The 22,069-nt window shown below is 35.8% G+C and overlaps 4 protein-coding genes across 6 annotated transcripts; 3 read left to right on the forward strand and 1 right to left on the reverse strand.

Annotated features, from left to right (window-relative positions):
* Positions 1-627: 627 nt before the first annotated feature.
* LOC148211578 (protein OCTOPUS-like) lies at positions 628-3,008 on the forward strand. Its single transcript, XM_088123617.1, has one exon. The coding sequence runs from the start codon at positions 674-676 to the stop codon at positions 2,786-2,788; it is 2,115 nt and encodes a 704-aa protein (XP_087979743.1). The 5' UTR covers positions 628-673; the 3' UTR covers positions 2,789-3,008.
* An 821-nt stretch (positions 3,009-3,829) lies between these two features.
* On the reverse strand, positions 3,830-7,021 carry PTR5 (peptide transporter 5). Of its 2 annotated transcripts, none has more exons than XM_022290005.2 (5): positions 6,664-7,021; positions 6,132-6,266; positions 5,829-6,046; positions 5,124-5,677; positions 3,830-4,883 (listed from the first exon to the last, which is right to left on the reverse strand). In XM_022290005.2, the coding sequence occupies exons 2-5, from the start codon at positions 6,235-6,237 to the stop codon at positions 4,052-4,054; spliced, it is 1,710 nt and encodes a 569-aa protein (XP_022145697.1). In that variant the 5' UTR covers positions 6,238-6,266; positions 6,664-7,021; the 3' UTR covers positions 3,830-4,051. The 2 variants fall into 2 exon arrangements, with proteins under 2 accessions (XP_022145697.1, XP_022145696.1); XM_022290004.2 differs by having other exon boundaries at positions 6,132-6,269.
* A 3,665-nt stretch (positions 7,022-10,686) lies between these two features.
* Positions 10,687-13,253, forward strand: LOC111015070 (laccase-4). 2 transcript variants are annotated; one of them, XM_088124601.1, is made up of 6 exons: positions 10,687-10,819; positions 11,140-11,293; positions 11,337-11,612; positions 11,696-11,827; positions 11,930-12,856; positions 12,978-13,253. In XM_088124601.1, exons 1-6 carry the CDS (start codon positions 10,724-10,726, stop codon positions 13,106-13,108), a joined length of 1,716 nt encoding a protein of 571 aa, XP_087980727.1. In that variant the 5' UTR covers positions 10,687-10,723; the 3' UTR covers positions 13,109-13,253. The 2 variants fall into 2 exon arrangements, with proteins under 2 accessions (XP_087980727.1, XP_022145678.1); XM_022289986.2 differs by having other exon boundaries at positions 11,140-11,291; positions 11,368-11,612.
* Positions 13,254-15,389: 2,136 nt separating this feature from the next.
* Positions 15,390-17,722, forward strand: LOC111015054 (transcription factor DIVARICATA). Its single transcript, XM_022289964.2, has 2 exons — positions 15,390-16,282; positions 17,160-17,722. The coding sequence occupies exons 1-2, from the start codon at positions 15,900-15,902 to the stop codon at positions 17,509-17,511; spliced, it is 735 nt and encodes a 244-aa protein (XP_022145656.1). The 5' UTR covers positions 15,390-15,899; the 3' UTR covers positions 17,512-17,722.
* The last annotated feature ends 4,347 nt before the right edge of the window (positions 17,723-22,069 follow it).

Genomic DNA, 22,069 nt, shown 5'->3' on the forward strand with positions numbered 1-22,069 from the left:
AAAACTCAAATTAGTCTTAATTCGATGTATATGAATTTAAATTTGTAATCAAACTCGTACGTACCTGAAAATAATGTTACCTTCGATATTTATAATGGAATTTTTGTTACAACCGATTAGAGATCACTCAGCCACCAACCGACAAGTCCGTCGTGTACCTATTATTCGATTAGTCAGACTTTAATTTGACCTCTTTGATTCGACCACATAGTCGTCTATACTTCAGATTTTTGGCCAACTTTAGCCTCTAGAATACTTTAACCATTGTACGAATAACACATGTAACAATGTAAGGGTGCCAAAACGAGTCAGCTCAGCGGTAATTATCATATATCTGCAATCAAGAATTTGAGAGTTCAATCCCCCACCTTCTATATGTTGTTATAAAAAATATATATATATAAAAAGGTAAAAGAAGTTTGAATACACGATCTTAATCAGCGATACATGTCATAACCAATTTAGCTAAGTCTAGATTAATCCAACAAAAAGATGATATGATATTCATAATCGGAAATTAAAATGAATCCAAAGCTACGAGAACTCGAGAAGGGTGTGGTATGCATAATATAATAATAATGGGAAGCGGTGACATGTGAGAGCAGCAAAGGGGTAGAATAGTAATTTCAAAAGCAAGTGCCCTAGAGAGAGAAAAAAAAAGACACAAGACAGCATGTGTGGGGCATCCCTGCAAAATCTCTCTCTGGAAATTTGCAGAGAGGGGGCGGCCCACTGGGTCTCTCTTTTTGTAAGCTCTGCTTTATCTCACTTTCTTTCACTTTCTCAATTCTCCGTATCATATGAACATCAACATGAACTTCTTCTTCTTCCTCGCTCTTCTCTCCTAGCTCCTCCTTGTTCTGTTATGAATCCCTCCACCGACGCACAACCAGCGCCTCCTCCTCCATTGCCTCCGCTGCCCCACCGCCCCGCCGCCGCCTGCCCCCGTCACCCTCACGAGCACTTCACCGGCTTCTGCCCCCTATGCCTCTGCGAGCGCCTCTCTCTTCTCGATTCCTCCTCCTCTTCTTCCTCTGCTAAAAAACCCCCTTCCACTGCTGCTGCCGCTCTCAAGGCCATCTTCAGGCCTGCTTCTGCTGCCCTCCCCTCCACTTCCAACCGGAGTACCAATAGGCCCTCCTTTTTCCCTGAGCTCCGTCGTACCAAATCCTTCTCCTTCTCTGCCTCCAGAAACGACGCCTTCTCTGCCTCTTTCGAGCCGCAGAGGAAATCTTGCGACGTCAGAGTTCGTAACACTCTCTGCTCCCTCTTTTCGCAGGAACCTTCTACTTCTAGGGTTGCTGTTGCTGGTGCCCAAATTTCCGTTGAGAGTAGGAATTTCGAGGAGGCCAATTCCGGCCTTGGAGGCCCGGTTCTCGAGGTCCAAGAAGGAGAAATTAGGGTTTCTGAAGAACCCAATGCGGTGGATGTTGTAATCGAAAACGGAGTTCAGGAGATTGTCGAAGAAGGAGAAGAAGAAATTGAGGCGGAATTAGAGGCAGAATCAGTGCAACAGGAGTTGAAGACCATGAAGGATCATATAGATCTCGATTCGAACGCGAAGAAGCCCTCCGGAAGGGACTTGAAGGAGATAGCCGGAAGCTTCTGGTCCGCCGCTTCGGTCTTCAGCAAGAAGCTGCAGAAATGGAGGGACAAACAGAAGGAGAAGAAGCAGAGGAACGGCAGTGGATCTACCACATTGCCTGTGGAGAAGCCCATCGGACGCCATTTCAGAGATACACAATCGGAGATCGCCGATTACGGATTCGGCCGCCGATCGTGCGATACGGACCCGAGATTCTCGCTCGACGCCGGCCGTATGTCCTTCGACGATCCCCGTTACTCCTTCGACGAGCCACGCGCTTCTTGGGACGGGTATTTGATCAGCCGAACGTTTCCCAAAATGCCCACCATGCTTTCCGTCGTTGAAGATGCCCCGATCAATGTCTTCCGTTCCGATACCCAAATTCCTGTCGAAGAATCCCCAAATTCCACCAATGAAGACGAAAATGTTCCCGGCGGGTCGTCCCAGACCCGGGATTACTATTCGGATTCTTCCCGTCGGCGGAAGAGCCTCGACAGGTCTAACTCTCTCCGCAAAACCGCCGCCGCGGTGGTGGCGGAGATCGACGAGATGAAATCAGTTTCAAACGCGAAGGTCTCTCCTGCAACTACAGACATCTGCCATGGGCCCAAGTTGGGCATCCCAGATAGAGATTCAAACGCCAATCCACTGCGTGATGACTGCTCCGGGTCATTGGATTCGGGTTTTATCGATGCTGCGTCGGGGAATCGGAAAGAGGAGTCGAAGAAGTCCCGCCGGTGGGGGAAGCGATGGAACATCTGGGGATTGATCAACCGGAGGGGAGGAAACAAAGACGAGGAGGAAGATAGAGAGAGCAGACCCAATGGGGTGGAGCGGTCTTATTCGGAGTCGTGGCCGGAGCTTCGGGGCGAACGGAGCGGCGATGGCAGAGGAGGATTCAATCCAAAAATGTTCAGGAGTAACAGCAGCGTCAGCTGGAGGAGTTCAAGTATGATCGGCGGACCTTTCAGCAGTTCAAGAAAAAGCAATGCAGAATCAAATGGGAATGGGAATGGGAAGAAGAAGAAAGAGGAGCCGGTTTTGGAGAGGAATCGGAGTGCTCGATATTCTCCGACGAACGTCGACAATGGACTCCTCCGATTCTACTTGACGCCGATGAGGGGCAGCCGGAGAGGCGGGTCGGGGAAGGTGAAGCCGAATCAAGCCCAGTCCATTGCTCGAAGTGTTCTTCGATTGTATTGAAACTGAAATTAGTTGGGGGAGGATTCAATTAAAAAAAACATGTTTTTCTGGGTTAAAGTTGCTTATTATTTTTTCCTTTTAAATTTGGGCGATTTTTCTTTAATGGGTTTATTGGAAATGGATTTATTTTTTTCCCCATTCGAGTAGAATGAAGAACAGAATGAAGGAAGGCTTCTTAATTTACTCAAAATAAATCAAGAATTTTCACATGTCTTATTAAGTCCTTTTGTTTTTACTGTGATTTCATTGTTTGGCCAAGCAAAGCCACTTTAGATGAGACAGCCAATGCCCAAATATGAAAAATCATGAAATAGTTGATTCTTGTTTTTTATCATCAACATCACTGATGTGACACCAATGTCTTGATATAAATGAAGTCAAAAGCATTTCTGCCAGAATTGTGAATTCTAGTTTTATTAATATTTTTTTTCTAACCCCAACAATTGTCTGGTGTAGAAAATCCATGCTTTATTCATTTTAGAGTAAGCTACGTTCGGATTAGCAATTGAATTAACGAACTCATAACTTAAATCTACTTCTCAACTTATTGCCATAAACAAAACACTTCAAAAGGAAGTGTGAACTAGGAGTTGATTAGTCTAAAAAAGAGATTGAATTTTATAGAAACATTTTGGAACACAATCATAGAAAGCATTGTCGTTGGTTTCCTCAATATGCTAAATGGGTGGGAACAATTTGAATCCACAACCCTGTTTAAGGTTGAAGATTATACATTTTTCTCTTTTTTGAAGATTATCAATGATTATTAATTCACCTAATAATAACATTACAACAGCAAAACATATTCATTAATCAACCCACACATTTACACTTTACCCTTTTTCCCTTAAATGTTGTGTTTGAAAACCTTTCAATAAATTAGGCCCCAAAGTCAATAAAGCAAGCAATGAAAAAGAAAAGAGAGAAAGAAAACAATCCCAACAAACAAGGCTCATGCAAGGAAGTGAAGCAAGAGCAGACAGAAAGTAAGTGGGAGGACAAAGTAGAGGCTCATTACCCAAAGCCAATATCACCAACAAATTATACTCAAAGTCAAATCACCAACAATTGGTTTTGTCAAACTTTTGTAAATCCATCCACACTTTTTGACTATTTCAACAATATAATTTGTGAGGAAAAGAAACACAACCCAACCCAACAGTTGAAACACAAAATCTAACCAGCTCTGTCTCTTTAACATACTCGAAAACTGAACACTTTAATGTAATTAAAAGCTACAATTAGGAACTGAGAATGTAATTTTCAGCGCAAATGACCTGTTACCTTTTTGTAAGTATAGAACTTAGCCACTAAGAGATAAGCAAAGAAATTAAGCACGCTGAGAATGGCCAACACCCAGAAGAAATAGTCGAGATGTCCCTTGTTTAAGTTATCGGGAATCCACCCGAGTTTCCCATGTCTCGTCGTCACTTCTGTCACGATCGTAACGAGCAATGTGCTCAAGTAGTTTCCCAATCCGACAGTTGTGAGCGACAGGGCAGCCATCATGCTTCTCATTGCGTCGGGTGCTTGGTCGTAGAAAAACTCCAACTGTCCGATGAATGTGAAAACTTCTGCGCATCCAATGAGGAAATACGGTGGAACTTGCCAGAATATCGACATGGGAATGGTCTCGACTTCGTAGAGGTTGTTCTTCCTCACGTAGTCGAGTCTAACAACTTCCAAGATACCCGCTGCAATCATGGAGAAAACAGAGATGACGAGGCCTATTCCCATCCGTTGTAGCTGTGTGAAACCACGCTCATTGCCAGTGAACTTTCTTGCAACTGGGACGATGACTCGATCGTACACGGGAGCCCAGAAGAGAACGCTAAGGGTATCGAAGATGGAAAGGGAGGCCGAAGGAATTTTAAAATGTGGCCCAATGTGCTGGTCCATTGTATTGCCCTGTAGAACAAACATGGTGCTCATTTGGCTATAGACTGCTGAAAAGACTATTCCACAGGCCCACACAGGCAACAAACCGATAACACTCTTCAGCTCTTCAACTTGAGTCACTGTACAAAGTCTCCATGCGCTTGGTTGGCCCTTGATCCAATCAGTTTGAGACTCTACAGCAGCCTTATCTAGGAATCTGTAGATAATTGATAATGTAACACCAATTTGGATAATATAAAATTCTGTCTGTAATTGTTAAGCCTAGCATTATGATGAGAATGAGTATCATGAACTATCTGTTAAAAAAAGATGGAATGAAGAATTTGATCTGGAAGTTTAGTGGCAAAAAAAAAAAAAAAGTTGTTCATACAAAAGTATAATCATAAATGAGGATTTCAGGTTTAGATAATCAATAGAACATGATGAATATACTTACTTTAGTTTGTTTGTGTGCTCGAGCTTGCGACTTCCTTCAATTTTGGACTCGACATCATCAGAAGTCTCGTAGAGGAGAGACTTGTCTTCTGGAATGTGTATTTGTTGTTTCCGAATGGATGCGACAATAACTTGCAAAATTCTGGTGATGGGGCTTCCTGCAGGCTTTTGCAGACGATACAACGAGCTACCGGAGAAGAAAAACACTACAGCGATGGCCATGGCTACAGCAGGAACTCCGAAGCCCCACCCCCAGCCTACATTCATTTGTATCCACACCAGAACTGAGGAGGCAATCAATGCACCTACGTTGATTGAAAAGTAAAACCAATTGAAGAAGGAGCTCTTTTTCTTCCTTTCAGCTTCGTCGTTATCGTCGAATTGGTCAGCCCCGAAAGACGAAACACAGGGCTTGATTCCCCCTGTCCCGAGGGCGATCAAGTAAAGTGCTATGAAGGTGGCAGCAGTTTGACCTCCAGTTGGATGGCAATCAGAACCGTCACATGATGGCTTCAATCCAGGGACTGAAGCAGCCATTGTCAACAGTGCCATGCCCTGCCAAAGCCATACATAAACATTATAAACAACAGACTCTCACTCAAATGTAACCGCTAATTCATTGGACCCAGTTCAAGTTTTCATTCAATTTAAAGAAAAACCGCTCTCTTTTCGCCCCCTCTACTTTAAATTGCCAAAGAAAGCTTACAAAGACATATAAGATCGAGAAACTAGCAATCGTCCAATATCTTCCCATGTAAGCATCAGCCAAGAAGGCTCCTATCAATGGCGTAAGGTAGCAGGTTCCCGACCAGGTCGTAACGCTATTGGACGCAGCTACATTTCCCATGTTGAGACGTATTTGAAGATAGTTCACCAGATTGGTACTCATCCCATAGTATGCCAATCTCTCACAGCACTCATTTCCTATACAAATATATCATCCTTACAATTTAAACAATACGATTATTAACAGAATCGAAAATAATGCGTCCAACAGAAACAAACATACCAAGAATAAAGCGGCAAGCCTTCCAATTTCCAGTCTTGTTCTTATTAGCAGGATTCTTATGGATGTCAACAGTACCATCTTTTGTATAAATGTCCTCTTCTGCCATCGTATGACTCCTCCTCGATATGCTAATAGCTACTAAATAAACATATTAAGGTTGATAAATATTCAACTCTCATCGGGGTATCACTAAGATTTTGAATTTGAATAAAATAACAAAAAGGATACGGATCTACTACTTGCCCTTTTCTTCAATTTAAAATTGAACGCAGTTTTTATAATCACTCTTAGGTTTGAGTGTCGCAATCGAATAACACATAATAAATAAAGGAGAATACAGAATCGTATCGTATCGTAGGGTTGAAGAAGTCAAAGCTAATAAATAAATCGAATCACGAATAAATCAGAATCATGCATTTGTTTTTGAGTTTGAGAGGAAAAAAAAAGAAGCCCCTGTTGAGAACTCTTGAAATCATCAGAAAGTAAAGCAAGTATGGGAGTTTATGAGAGTGTAGAAACAAATAGAGAATACCTTGAAGAAAGAGAGAGAGTGAGGGATCGCGGCGGTGGTGTGGAAGAAGAAGAAGAAGAAGAAGAAGAAGAAGAAGAAGAAGAAGGAATGGGGAGCGAAAGGAGGAGAGAGCAGCCCGCTTCTTTCTCGCCACTGCCAATTTGCAAACAAATTGAATTCGATTTCATTAACAAAACTATATAAAAAACAGAACCACGCGTGGTTTCTGTTGACTGCTCGTTCTCAATGTGCCCGATTGATTCGCGTCTTCTTTGGATTGGAAATTGATCCCATGCCCCATCGTATGTGCAATTCAAATGTAAATCTTTTCATAATTTCATATCATATCGCTCAAATAATTTTTTTCTTTTTCTCTATCTTCTTAAAATTTTCCATTTGAGTTACTCAATTTGTAATGTTGTAGGTTTTTACTTGGAAGTTTGTTGATACAAGGTCAAACTTGTCTCCGGTTCGTTTTTAATACATTACCGAACGTACAAGAATAAATTATTGGCTAGGTTCATGTTTGCATTTTAAAGTATAAGTTTAGAAGTTATAAGAAAACTTGTAAAGTAAAGGGATCGAATAGACACAATAGTAAAATTTTATTCGCCGTTAGGTATTGTTTTCGTTTAAAAAACCATGTTCTTCGGTAATTATTAATGTTTCATATTTCTCATTTTTCAAAAAAAGTTTGGAAACAACTAATCAAAATTTTTATTTGAAAGTATTTTTTAGTTTAAAGTTTTAGAAAATAGGAAACAAGGAAGAATTAAAAAAATGTTATGTTTCTTTTTCCAACACTTAACAAGCTTAGCTCTATTTTTTTTTATTACAAAAAAATAAAAAACAAGAAATAAAAATATTACCAAACACAATAGTAAGTATTATATTTATAATTTAACCTATCATATTCCATACCACTTTTAGTAAAAATATATTTATGTTTTTAGAAAAACAACAAATTCTATAAATTTTCATTTATTTCTACTTTTTGTATTTGATTGTTTTTATAAATTTGAAATAGTTTTCACGAATATAATATGACATTGTAATAATACACATCAGAAAATTGATTTCTTATTTACGGCAATACAGCTGGTGGTATGTATTTCACACAGATCACCATTCCTTAATTTACTTTCCTTAAATCTTACGATATCTATAAAAGCTATTTGAAAAATTCAGGTGATATCTTATCAATAAACTATTTTTTTTTATTTTGTTTTTTAATTGAATGCATGAATAATCCAAAACTGGCTTCGTTTTGGAGATACTTTTATAAACATATACCTTTTTATATACAATTTCAAGTTCACAAGATTGTCTATTTTGGATGAACACGGCAACTTTCATTTTGGATAAAAATTAGATTCAAATACTATTTTATCTTATTTTGATATTTGTACTTCTAAATCGTTCATTTTCATCGGTGTATTTTCAACTTGAGTTTATTTTAATTTTTGTATTTTCAAACCATCCTATTGTCATGGTTCGTCCCTTTATTTTCTTTTTTATCTAATCTCTTTATATTCCAATTTTAACATGGCAAATCACTGTAACCATAAAATTGCATTGGGTATAAAATTTATATTAAAATTTTGTAAATAGAGACTAAAATTTTTTAGAGACCCAAACATGACATTTTGATAGTATATGGACTAAAGTGAACAAAAAATTAAAACTACAGATACTAAAATAAAGCAAAGCCGAAATTATAGAAACCAAAATGAATCCGATCAAGAAGTATATCGCCTAGTGTTTGAATTTAAAAATTCTTATTTTTAATTTAAAAGAATTAAAATTATTAGAAATACACAGTAGTGATTAGAATTACTTCTTGGTTGGAGATATATGCCAATTACCGCTGAGCTATGCTCGTTTTGACAATTATATAATTATTACTTAAAATTGAAAATAATTTATAATAGAGTTTGAAATTCAAAAAGAGTTAGTTGATCACAGATGTTCCTGTCGTATAAATTTGTTACTTCATTCTCTCTCAATGTTTTCTCCCATTCTTCTATCGTACCTAAACGGAGCGTTTTAGTCTACAACGTCTATAGCAGCTTGGGCCGGGACCTGGATTTCAGGACCATTGGAGGCCCATTTGGTTGACGTCAAAGCCCAGTGACCAGCCTCTCGAATTAACCGACTGCCTCTTCGTGGTATATACGGTAATTTCCAATTTGGTCCTTTTTCTTTTCTTTTTTTAGTATGACAAATTGGAGGTACGAGGGTTCCAACCTCCGACCTCAGGTTTGGACCGTTTGGTTTTAATTTAATTTTTATAGTTTTGAAAATTTCTATCTAATTCTTAGAGTTACTGTGAATTTCAATTTGATTCTTATGATTTAGTTAACTATCCTAAAACATCTTTGTCGTTATGAGTCACTGTCATATTGGATACGTGGTAACTATCATGAATAAGTTTATAAGTATTTACTAAATTTCTAAACTTTAATTTTGTCTCTAAAAGGTCCCTATCATATTCGACATTTTATAAAATTCAATATTAGACATAAAATCTTAAACTTTGTTTTTTATATGACCATGACGTTTCAATCCTATGTCCAACAAAATTGTAAATTTTTTTTAAAATTTTCAAATACTATAGATTCCTATCAGATATAAAACTAAAAATTCTTGAATCTATTAAATATATATATATTTTTTAACTTTATAGATTTAATAGGCATAAAATAAAAAAATTCGACAAAGTTCAAGGATAGACATAACTAAAATCCATCAACTAAACATATAATTTGACATAAATTTGTTAATATGATGAGTTGAATAAAATGGTAATTTAATCTAATTTGAAGTAAATAGGAAGTGAAGTGAATAAGGTTAGAAAGAGAGTTTTGTTTGGGAGTGGATGACTTAGAGGGAAGCAAATGATGGGATGGCACGGCAGTCGGCAGGTTCACCATTATTGTTGGTTGAAGTTGGCTCAAAATTGCTCCACTTTTCTTGATGAATTTTCATTTCTATGTTAAACAATCAATAACTCGTTCAAATCCCTCTAAAAATGAGACAAATTCATTTCATAAGAACGTCTAAATGAAGAAACATTCTGAAGAAAAAAAAAGGATATAAGTTTCCGTGGAGAATCAGCCAAGGCAGTGAGTGATTAAGACCCCTTCTCCAACTATTTCTGGTAATTAACTGATCTGAAAACCCCACTTTTTTAATTCTGTTTTTGCTTTCAAATGAATCGAAAGGATCTGCTTCTGGCTTCGGCTTCTGCTTCTGCTTCACACACCACCAAATGATAGCCATTTCTTACCTATTGCCTACTGGATCCACCATTGACTTCCCCAACCATCCATCTTAACACATCCACTCAGCATTTGATCCTTTATGTTTCATACCTTTTTGTCACTTTCTTTTATGGATCAAATGGTTCGATGTCGATATCAGCATATTCTAGGGTGTCTATTACTTTTATTGAGGTTGAAGGCCGCATCTCCATCCCTATATTTGTTGAATTCAAAAAGATACTAAAAAAATTGATGTCAAATGACATGTTAAAAGACAATTTTACCAATATCTCTGTATAAAATGGTTAAAAATCCCGATCCGACGGAAAGTTAGACAAACCCCAGCATACGTTATAGTAAGGGCTATGTGTAATGAACCCTTTGAATTAAAAGAATAAGGCATATCTAACTTAATATTAAAAATGAACCTTCAAAAAACAACATAAAGAGGTTAAAGTTAAACCTTTAATTATTAGGGGAAATACTAAAAGGTCTCTATTATTACTTCTCGGGAGAATACACAGCTCAAAATGGTTGGAGGAAAACACAAACTTTATGTAACATGTAAGATATATGAAAGAAAACAGTGCATCTGATTCTGGTTTCATCTGAAAACCCTTATGTCTAAAGATTCGTTTTACTCATCACCTAACTGAGAAAAAACGACATGGCAACAACAGCTTATTCTTCCCCATTAAACCCCTTTGGCCACCTCTTTATAAGCCTCAGTTGCATGGCCACCCTTCTCACTTCTCACCATCATCGTCTTCCTCACAGATCACTACACAGAAACAGAAGAAGATAAAATTTTAAAATTAATGGAGTCTTTGTGGGTTCGAGCTTTTATTCTCTTGGCAATCTGCTGCCTTCTTCCTCATTTGGCTGAGTCCAGAGTTCGGCATTACAAGTTCAATGTAACCCCTCTTTCTACTTTTCTTTGTAAAATTTCATGGTGTTCAGTACTGTTCTGTGGAATCGTCATTACAAAACGAAGTTTCATTATCATTGAGGGTAAAAAGTTGGTTCCTTTAACTAGATTTCAAAGGTTTCCAATGTGCTATTGGACATTGGTTTTTCAAATGGATGATAGGCTTTCTGGTGACATGTAGCTTTCCGTTTCTTTTGAAGGAGAGCTTTTGAATGGAATAGCCTTTTTCTGTTGTGGGTGGGCCTCAAATGTTAATCAATTTGGTTTCGTTTTTGACGAGTGATATTGAACCATTTTGGTTGGCAGGTGGTGTTGAGGAAGGCAACCAGACTTTGCTCAAGCAAGCCCATTGTGACCGTTAATGGACAGTTCCCTGGACCGACCCTCTATGCTAGGGAGGACGACACGGTGCTCGTTAAAGTTGTCAACCATGTCAAATATAACCTTTCCATTCACTGGTAAATTGAATTCCCACTGAAATATAGTGATGTAAATAAACTAAGTCATAATCTTATCAACGCAATGTTGGTGTAGGCATGGAATCAGACAACTCCGAACAGGCTGGGCTGATGGACCGGCGTACATCACGCAATGTCCGATTCAGCCGGGCCAGAGCTACGTGTACAACTTCACCATCGCCGGCCAAAGAGGCACGCTCCTCTGGCATGCCCATATTCTCTGGCTGAGAGCCACCGTCCATGGTGCCATCGTCATCTTGCCAAAGCTCGGGGTGCCTTATCCGTTCCCTACACCCCACAAGGAAGCTGTCCTTGTGCTTGGTGAGCCTCAAAAAGTTCATACCTTTCCTTTCCCCTTTTTAAAAAGTGGAGATTCTGACTCACAGCAATTTGAATTTGTATAGCTGAGTGGTGGAAATCAGATACTGAAGCTGTGATCAATGAAGCTCTGAAGTCGGGATTAGCACCAAATGTCTCTGATGCTCACACCATCAACGGCCTTCCAGGATCCATATCAACAAATTGCCCTTCACAGAGTAATTCAATTAACAATCTAAAACTAAACCCCTTTTGGAATGCACAACAAAATTTGGTCTCTTCTGTGGGTCGTCTTCTAATTCTCTCTTTCTGGTAATTAGGGGGCTTCACATTGCCTGTTCAAAGTGGGAAGACCTATTTACTACGCATAATCAACGCTGCACTGAATGAAGAACTGTTTTTCAAGGTCGCTGGCCACAAGTTAACGGTTGTGGAAGTCGACGCCACATATGTCAAACCATTCAAAACAGACACGGTTCTGATTGCTCCAGGCCAGACCACCAACGTCCTTCTAACCGCCGATCGTAACTCCGGAAAATACATGGTGGCCGTCTCTCCATTCATGGACTCTCCGGTCGCAGTCGATAACAACACCGCCACTGCCACGGTGCACTACTCAGGCACATTGGCCACATCCCTCACAACAAGCACCAACCCACCTCCCCAAAACGCAACACAAATTGCCAACTCCTTCACAAACTCCCTCAGAAGCTTGAACTCGAAAAAGTACCCGGCCAACGTCCCGCTGACGATCGACCACCACCTCTTCTTCACGGTCGGGCTCGGGATCAACCCGTGCCCGACTTGCAAGGCTGCTAACGGAAGCAGGGTAGTGGCAAGTATCAACAATGTCACTTTTGTAATGCCGACTACCGCCCTTCTACAGGCACATTTCTTCAAAATCAGTGGCGTTTTCACCACTGACTTTCCTGGAAACCCCCCTCACAAATTCAACTATTCAGGACCAGGACCGAGAAACTTGCAGACTACAAGTGGAACTAAGCTCTACAAATTACAATACAACTCCACGGTGGAATTAGTTCTACAAGATACAGGAATCATAACCGCAGAAAACCACCCAGTCCATCTCCACGGATTCAATTTCTTCGAAGTCGGGAGAGGAATCGGCAATTTCAACCCTAAAACCGACCCTAAGAAATTCAATCTCGTGGATCCCGTGGAGCGGAACACAATCGGAGTTCCGTCGGGTGGATGGACGGCTATAAGGTTTCGCGCGGACAATCCAGGTAAAGGAATCCGAATTATTATCTTTCGAATTCCGAATTTTGTTCAATCTTCAAATATTCAAATGAATTTTAAACGATTCAACTGAAACTGAAATTGAAGCGTTTTAATTTCACCTTTCAGGAGTGTGGTTCATGCATTGCCATTTGGAAGTGCATACGACTTGGGGGCTGAAGATGGCGTTCTTGGTGGACAACGGCAAAGGCCCTAAACAGTCGCTTCCACCGCCGCCCAGCGACCTCCCCAAATGTTAATCCAAATGGAACACCAACAATGACGAACCATCAAATGAAGATTTTATTTTACGGAAAAAGAAATTCGAAATTTTCTGTTATACGCATGATGTAAAAATGGAGCCCTTTATACTATTATATGAAAAGAAATTAAAAAATTTCAGCATTTTGTTTATTTTCTTTTTTTCTTTTTTCAAAGGAATTTTAGCATTGTTGTATTGAGAAAGTAATCTAATTATATTATCAAAAAATTTCTTATTCTTTTATAACCCGGCGCCTCACAAGTCACACCCCATCTGAATCAAAATGATTGTTTTTTTTTTTTTAATTTATGTATTAAAATATGCATTAAAAAAAACAATCCCGTAGAATTCTATGTTATGATATTTAAAAAATACTAAATAAAATAATTGAAGTTGTTGACACATTCAATCTTTTAGGTAGGTATTCATGCTCTCCTTCTAAAGTACCAACTAACTATAACATCAGTATTTATAATTGTTTGTAACGTCAACATGAATTTAGTTCAGTGGTAATTGACATATATCTTTGATTGAGAAATTATGAGTTCGAATTCTTTACCTTTACCTCCATTTTTTTTAATTTAGTCCATCACTTTCGCTGAATATTAAAATTGATTGACGATAACTATCATAATATAATATTTAAATCAGTAGAAGTTTTGAGTTTTCTTCTTTTGATGACTTTTTTCTTCACTAAATTTTCGATAATTAACTAAGTATTATGTCACGTGAATTTATCATTAGTAAATTTTAATACTAGGTGATTAAATTGAAAAAAGTATAAAAATATAAATGATAGAATCAAATCTTTTAACAATAGAAATTAGAGTGAAAAGTCATCCAAATTTTACGAACTATATTAATAATCTTTTAAATATGGCATGTAAAAATGCATGGCAATAAAATGTGACAATATAATTTTACTTGTGTAATTGTTTCTTTGAAATTTTCTGATTCTATTATTCGTTTAGAAAAGGAAAATTCCTTCCAAGTTCAAACCCGCCGTACCAACTAATCATATATACTAAAAAAACTCATTATTATATAATTTTTTTATGCGTCCAAGACAGTTCAGAACTGGAGAGATAAATATTTTTAATCGCAAAATTTTCAAATAAAAAAAGAAATTGTGTGAGTTGTCCGTACAACAATGGCGGGGACAGATGTCAACATTTAGAAAGGTCAAAGAAAAATTTAGAAACAAAAAATGTAGAATAATAATAATATATAAATAAATAAATAAGAATTTATCATAAGCAGTTGTACTTGTTGGGCTGTTATATCTGTTGATGACAGAGACCTTGGAATAATCCTGATTTTGTGGTCTTCCTCTCACTTCACTTCCCTTTACGACGCCGCATTTGCAAACTACTTTCTCTTCTTTTTTCAAGTAAATATTGGGGACCCATAATTTTGAAATTTTGTATTAAATTAGTAGATTTATTATGAGTTTTGAAATTATTTCATTTTTCAAACGTCACGTACAAAAGAAAACGACTTCACATCAATTATAATACATAGCACCTAGAAATTCTTTGATTCTGAGTAGCAACTATAAGCATCTTAATAAATAAATAAAATAAAATAAAATAAAGAAACGCTCATTAATGCAACCAAAGTTCGACATTGATTATATGAAAGGAAAATTCATGGTACATAAGTAAATAACAACATCTCTATTTGCACGAGACATTTTGAATTAAGATTACAACAAAGTTATGATAAGTGGTATCCGCCAAAGTGAATATATTTTAGTGATAATTGGTATATATCTCCGATCAAAAGATTGTGAGTTCAATCCCTCCCCACAAAAACAAACAAAATAAGCGTCATTCTATGTTTTTTTCCTTTTAAAGACCATATAACCAAATGTATTATTCAAGATAGGCTAATATATTGTTTTAAAATCAAAACAACAAAAGTAGAACAAAATTAACATTAAATTAATGATTAGGTGAAATGTCCTAAAACTATAATAAAAAGAATCATCAATATAGGATTCTCACAACCATGAAATGAATAATCTAATAATAAAAAGAAAAAGAGCTGATTTCAATCTCACTCATCTTTTGGCTTTCCTCAACACAAAACAATCATAATTCCTCTGTTTGGCCCAAGTGGATATGTTCTACTCTTCAACAATTCAAAATGATTTATTTATTTATTTCTCAGCACTAAAGTTGAATTAATTATTTAAATTAGAAAAACATTAGAAGTCTTATTTAATTTTTTAACCCTCTCACTTGACCACCTAGCCAATCATAGATTTGTCTTCTTCAAAAGTCTGTCTTTTATTTTCCCATCTCCCCTGCATTTCTCTGGTTTTTTCCCCTCTCTGTGCTTTAAGCTGAAAAGTCCCTACAAATTCCAAATCCACCAATCAGAATTCGACACCAGTTTTCTCTCTCTCTCTCTCTAAATTATGTGCCTTGTTCTTGTCCCATAGATCTCGATCCCACCGGCAGTTCCAATCACCGTTTCTCCCTTCTCTGCCTCTGAATTCTTCCTCCACAAAAACAAGAATCCAAAGTAAAAAAAAAAAAAAAAATCTCTCAAACTCCTTTTTCCCACTTCAGTTTCTGAAAATTCATATTAGTGAGCTTCAATCAAGTTCTCCAGTTAATTTCAGATTCTGGAATTTGATCCTCGATCTATAAAGCTTCGGATCTATACAGGGTCTTTAATGGACAATTGATCTTGAATTCTTCAAATTTCATGCATTTCCTCAAGTGGGTTTTTGTTAGTTTTTTCAGGGGAACTGAAATTTCTATGTATATTAAATTGGGTTGATGAAACGAGGGATTGGGATTTTTTCTCCGACGTCGCCGGCGAAATGGACGCCGGAGGAGAACAAACGGTTCGAGAATGCTTTGGCTTGGTTCGACAGAGATACGCCGGACCGGTGGCTGAAAGTCGCCGCCATGATTCCCGGCAAGACCGTCGGTGATGTGATAAAACAGTACAGGGATTTGGTGGAGGACGTGAGTGATATTGAGGCAGGGCTTATTCCGATTCCGGGGTACGCCGGCGGCAACTCTTTTGTGTTGGAATGGTCGAATGGCGGCGGCGGGTTTGGGCGGATTCACGGCGGCGCTGGGAAGAGAGGCGGTTCCGGTCGGCCTTCCGATCAGGACAGGAAGAAAGGGGTGCCGTGGACTGAAGAAGAGCACAGGTTTGACCTCTGCACATATTTTTGGTTGCCTAATTTGTGAGAAATTAACTGTAAATTTAGTTTCTTTTTCACTCCCGGATTTTGTTTTTGGAAATTGAAAACGGGTTCTCATTCCAAATTTCCTTACAAATTAAATGTTCTAAATCTTTTCTATTATGAAATAACTTTCGTTTTTATATATAAAATTATCATTCAAATTTGCATTTAATTCAAAGCTAATACTGAAAAACAACATATAGATGATAATGAAACAAGATTATTGTAGTTTTCTGTTTGAGTTTTGAGAGTTTGAAACAAAAATTGCTTTGCTTAATTAATTTACCGTAAATGTATATTCTTTTTAGGTCAAATTAGAAAATGTTGATATGAATTATATGGAAAAAAGAATTGCCAAATAAAAAATGTGAAGAGTGATGACCCAAATCTAAAGTACTTATGTTTCATATGTACCTTTTTTAACTAGTCAATTTTTATTACATTAAAAATATTATTTTGATTCACATATATATATATTTCTTAGAAAATGTAGTATGAATAGATTAATTCTAGATAGCTCAAATCACTGCCTATACTTAAGCTTTATTATAAATTACAAGGTTATTGTAATGGAATATTTGGCAAGTCAGAATTATGTAGTTATGAAAACTTATGTTTATGTAAACTGCATTTGATTGGTGAGCTCATAAAAGTGTCTAAAAGTTAGAGGTGTGTTTTGGAAACTAAAAAATTTATCGAATTAACAAATTAGTATATTAATTAAGATTTGGAATGACAAGTACTCCAAATTTAGAGCTAATCTCTTTTTAGTACAACATACGAGGATAGGCAAATTTAGAACTAACAGGACACAATATTTTATATATTTTTAAAACAATAGGTTATTTTTGATGGGGTTGAAGAAGTACGGTAAAGGAGATTGGAGAAATATCTCTCGCAATTTTGTCACTACAAGAACTCCGACACAGGTGGCCAGCCACGCCCAAAAATACTTCATTCGACAGCTCACCGGAGGAAAAGACAAGAGAAGATCGAGCATTCACGACATCACCACCGTCCATCTTCCCGACAATGATAACCACAATCCCTTGCACCAAACGTCGCCGCGGCCGTTTTGTGGGATGTCTTCACTCGGACCCAAATTATTACCGGACCAAATCTATGGCTGCCAAAATGTTGGTCCTTACAACACCAATGTTCTTCAAGTGCAGAGGGAGCAGCACCAGCTGTGAGCTTATGGTTATAGTTTGGCTGTGGATTGATTAATTTTCATGCATATACATATATGAAGTTATATATATCTAATTAATATCTAGGTCATATGAATCATGAGCGAGTTTTTTAAACAAATAGGTAAAGTTGGAATATTGGAGCTCGTTCGGTAACATTCATATTACTGTTTCCTTATTTTTTTTAATTAAAAGAATAGAAATTTATTAGTAACTATTTCTTGTGTTTTTTTGTTTAATTAGTGAAAAAAAATAAAAATATCTCCGATAAGCTTTCTTATTCTATAAAATTTTAAATTGGAAAAATAAAAGTCTTATTTTAAATTAAGATTCAAAATTTTTGTGCTATATTTATTATACATTTTAAATAAAGAGTGATAAAATAATATTTTTATCTATATTTAAAAGAAAATTAGAAACATGAAAAATAAAAATAATAATAAATTTGATTTTGTTGTTTCTAAAAATGAAAAGTGAGGAAAAAAAAAGTTACTACGTACGTATATTTCTAAGAAAGGAAGGTTGACAATCAAATACCTATTTAGTACTCATGAATTAGTACAATGATTTTGTTTTCATTACGAAATATTTAATTGGATACAAAATTATTTTTAAATCTCTCTCTTTTAATGGAAATATCAAATTTGCTAGGTGGAAAGGCTATTATTGGAAATTCAAACATTCCATAAAGCAAGTGCTCCACAAACTAAACGAGGACACGAGAGCATAAATGTTCTTTTTTGTTTTTTTCCTTCTTTTTTATCTCTCAAAACAATTACCTTCTATTTGACGTCAATTGGTTGGATGAAATGATTTTAAATTTCGTGATTTGAAATACAAGATATGATTTTAAATTCTTTCTCTTATTTGGAAAAAAAATAATTTGAAATGAATTAAATAAAATATCTTTATTTAGATGTTCACTGAAAATGAAAAGAAAATAGAAATTTTATTGATTTAAATTTTTATTTTAAATTTATTAATTATAAATTAAAATATGACGAGGTTAAATAGGTAATTTACTTCAAAAGTCTATCAAATCGTGCAAAATCCGACTATTTTGATAAAAAAATTTTTTAAGTAAAAATAGGATTTGAAATCCGATAAGATTTCAAATCATTCAAAATCATGTACTATCAAACATTGAAATTCATTTGAAATCCGTCATGATTTTGAATTCTTTCCAAATCCGAGGTACTAAACAGATCATTAAAGTCTTGGTGGGATTTTTAAATGTTTATTTGATTCTTTAGTCAATTAAGATCACATTTTATATATTATTTTTTAAAAAAGCTCTATGTTATTGACTTTGTTAGATTCTCCCTTTTAAAATCAACAATAAAAAAAAGTTAATGCTAAAATTGAGAATTTCACAACAAAATTTATAATGGGTACGTTACTTTTTTGTTTTTTTTTTTTCGTTTGACCAATTTGGGCATATGCTCATGTCCCTTTTCTCCAAGGGTCACTTTTTTATATTTCAAATTATATAAAAGTAATTCAATTTGAAAAAATAAAAATAAGATACTCCAACAATCAAACGCTTGAGAAATATTTATTCAATTATAATCAAATTATGAATATCTTAACCTTTAACATGATGTAGATGCTGTAAAAAAAATCATTTTTAAATTCACCCAAATACTTGAAGTATACAACTTATTAATGTTCCCATTCCATTTATTATTATTTTTATTGCCTAAACTTCGTTTTACTAAAACAAATGTTATGTACTCAAAAAAAGTTTTTGTTGTCTTATCTATTAAATTAGGTTGTTATTATTATTATTATTATTATTATTATTATTATTATTATTATTATTATCTAAAATGAATTTCTAAAGAAACCAAGTTTGGGCTGGCTATTGCTTGCTAAAATTTGAACATGGGCCTGGGCTGGGTGTGGAATTTGTTGTCTTGTATATGACATGTATAAATCAACTTGGTATCGAGTTAGGCTTACTTTTGATATCATTTTAGTACCATAATAGTGAATGATGTTTAATAAGTAGTTTATAAAAGAGATTTCATATCTTAATTACTTTTTTTCTAAAAAATGGTTGAATTGTATCTGTCTTCTACACATCATATGTGTGCTATGTGCTATGTTATATTAAGTTATAGACATGTCACATCATCATTTAGTTAATAATGTTAACATAATAAATTTACTAAAGGATAATTTAAAATTTAGAAAGATCATTTAACTTTTAGGGGCTAAATCGATACACCATTTTTCTTAAAAACATAATAATAAAAGAGAACGACAAACAAAAGAAAATAAAAAGAATATGGGACATCTCAGAGTAGAAACTATCTAGCAAACTTTCTACAATGTTGATGAGTTGATTCTTGCAGAGATATTCTTCATTATCGTTAATGGACCATTCTCTGCTTTTATATCATATGCGATGAAAGGAATCTAGTACCTATATGATACTGAGCCCACGATATCTAAAGTCAGGAGGTGGATCAGAGAAGGCTAAGATTAGTTTTTGTTAGAGGTGTCATATGACTATAATTCCATCACTTATTGTGGTCTCCTTTTGATATGGGTGTTGAGTTTGTAAAGATAATGCAAAAAAAGTCCACATTGGCCCGTGGTATATAGATGGAGACAATTATCTCTATTGGTATGAGGCTTTTTGGGCAAAACCAAAAGCAAAAGTCGTGAGAATTATGCCCAAAGCGGACAATATCATATTATTGTGAAGATACTTAGGATACTTGGGGTACCGTTATCCTTAAAAATGGTATTACAGCCATGGTCTAAACCTAGTTGTGTTGATGAAATCCTTGGATATTGAATAAAGAAGTAATGAACCTCAAAAGGTGTAGTTAGCTCCCAAGTCCAATATGTTTGAACCTTTTCTTGTGGGTTAGCTTGAAGCATGAGTATCTTATCTCAAGGGGCTCTTAATTAATGATTTGGCCCCATAGCTCTTTCAGTGAGTTTTCTACCATATTCTTAAAAGAAATAAAAAATTTTTATATATAAAAAAGACCTTTCAATTTACTTTGAACAATTTAATATTATACTTTGTTTGGTGACATCATAAAACATGTTTTGAAAAAACCAATCTCACATTAATTTTTTCAAAAAGAGAGATTTAGAATAACATAAAAAGTAGCCAAGAGCCCCACGACATCGCCAAAAAGGAGCTCAACGATCACTTAATTAAACTTGGAACAAACACGACACAAGTGCCATACCCCTCAAAATAAAGTAAAATTCTAGTCATTCTCAATTAAATGTTTAAATGTTAAGGATTCCACGTTGATAAAAGAAGAAATCTTGTATATGTTTATAATAGATATGGACTATTTTTCTCATTCCCAATTGATTTTGAGATGAAATCACATGAATATTAATATGGTATCAGAGCCTAAAAGCTCAAACCAGTACTTGATCAAAAAATGGGATCGACCCAATTAAATTGATGAACTCAAAAGAGACACCATCAAAACAGAAAAAAAAAAAAAAAATTGTAAGATATTGGGTTTGTAAAGCCACATGCATTGTAGGGGAAAAAGTGATTGTTTTGGTGCTAGTTGTGTCCATTGAGATATCACTATCTGCAGTTGCACAACACTAACAACGTGCCCACCCACAATCATTATATCCATTTCCCAATTCCCATCCACTAACTCATCTCTTCTACTTTACAATATCACAATAAATTCGCACCAAAAACTTCAACGTTTTACCACGCCAACACCAACTCCCCAACTCCAAGCTACCTTCTCGCTTGCTCTATGTTTTCACTTCCATTGAGGATTTTTATCAAACACCTTCTCTGCATCCACATATGTATCGTTGGTGGCAGCTTTACTTGTGCTTTTCAACTCATGGGGTAAAAAATGTTTGATGCCTGATTTTGACTCGCGTTACATATCAACATGTGATTCGATATAGACTCTGACGTGGACTTAGCTGATAACCAAATTTGTACTAATGTAATTAATGTGGAGTCATATACATGACAAACCTTAAGTTGGTACTTATTTCAAATTGGTGGTGTCGTATCGAGCTTAGGTAAATGTAGAAGATTGTACTTTTGGAAAGGTAGAACTCCACTTTTATAAAGGGAGCTTTGAGAAATATGGTATTGCAACTACAGTGTTCATACCTGTCATTCAATAGATCTTTTGTTGGTGGAGTTGATATACCATTAACTCATGTGAGCAAATTTTTTGCCGGTCAGAATCTTCCCGAGATTTGAATTGAGCTCTACTTCTCATCACGCATTGACACTTCTTCATTTTTTGCGTGTCCAAGCTGGAGCCTTAATTAATACACGTACCTCGACGGGCAGGGTCACCTGTTTGTAATTGAATGAAAAAAGTAAGTATACTAGACTATATAGTACTAACTAGACAAATTTTCTGATCGAGTGATAAAGAGCAAGAGTATAAATCTGGTAAGTTTTGAGGGAAAACAAGATAATAGAATTAATTCGATTCTACGATGAAAGAAACTGAACCAAACACAATTAGTTTAGTTAATATGTTTTTTATTAGAATATAAGATTTTATCATTCTCATACAATTTTGTTAGTCTA

The sequence above is a fragment of the Momordica charantia genome, assembly GCF_013281855.1.
Source record: "Momordica charantia cultivar OHB3-1 chromosome 5 unlocalized genomic scaffold, Mcharantia_2.0 BLBB01000005.1, whole genome shotgun sequence".
Taxonomy (NCBI): domain Eukaryota; kingdom Viridiplantae; phylum Streptophyta; class Magnoliopsida; order Cucurbitales; family Cucurbitaceae; genus Momordica; species Momordica charantia.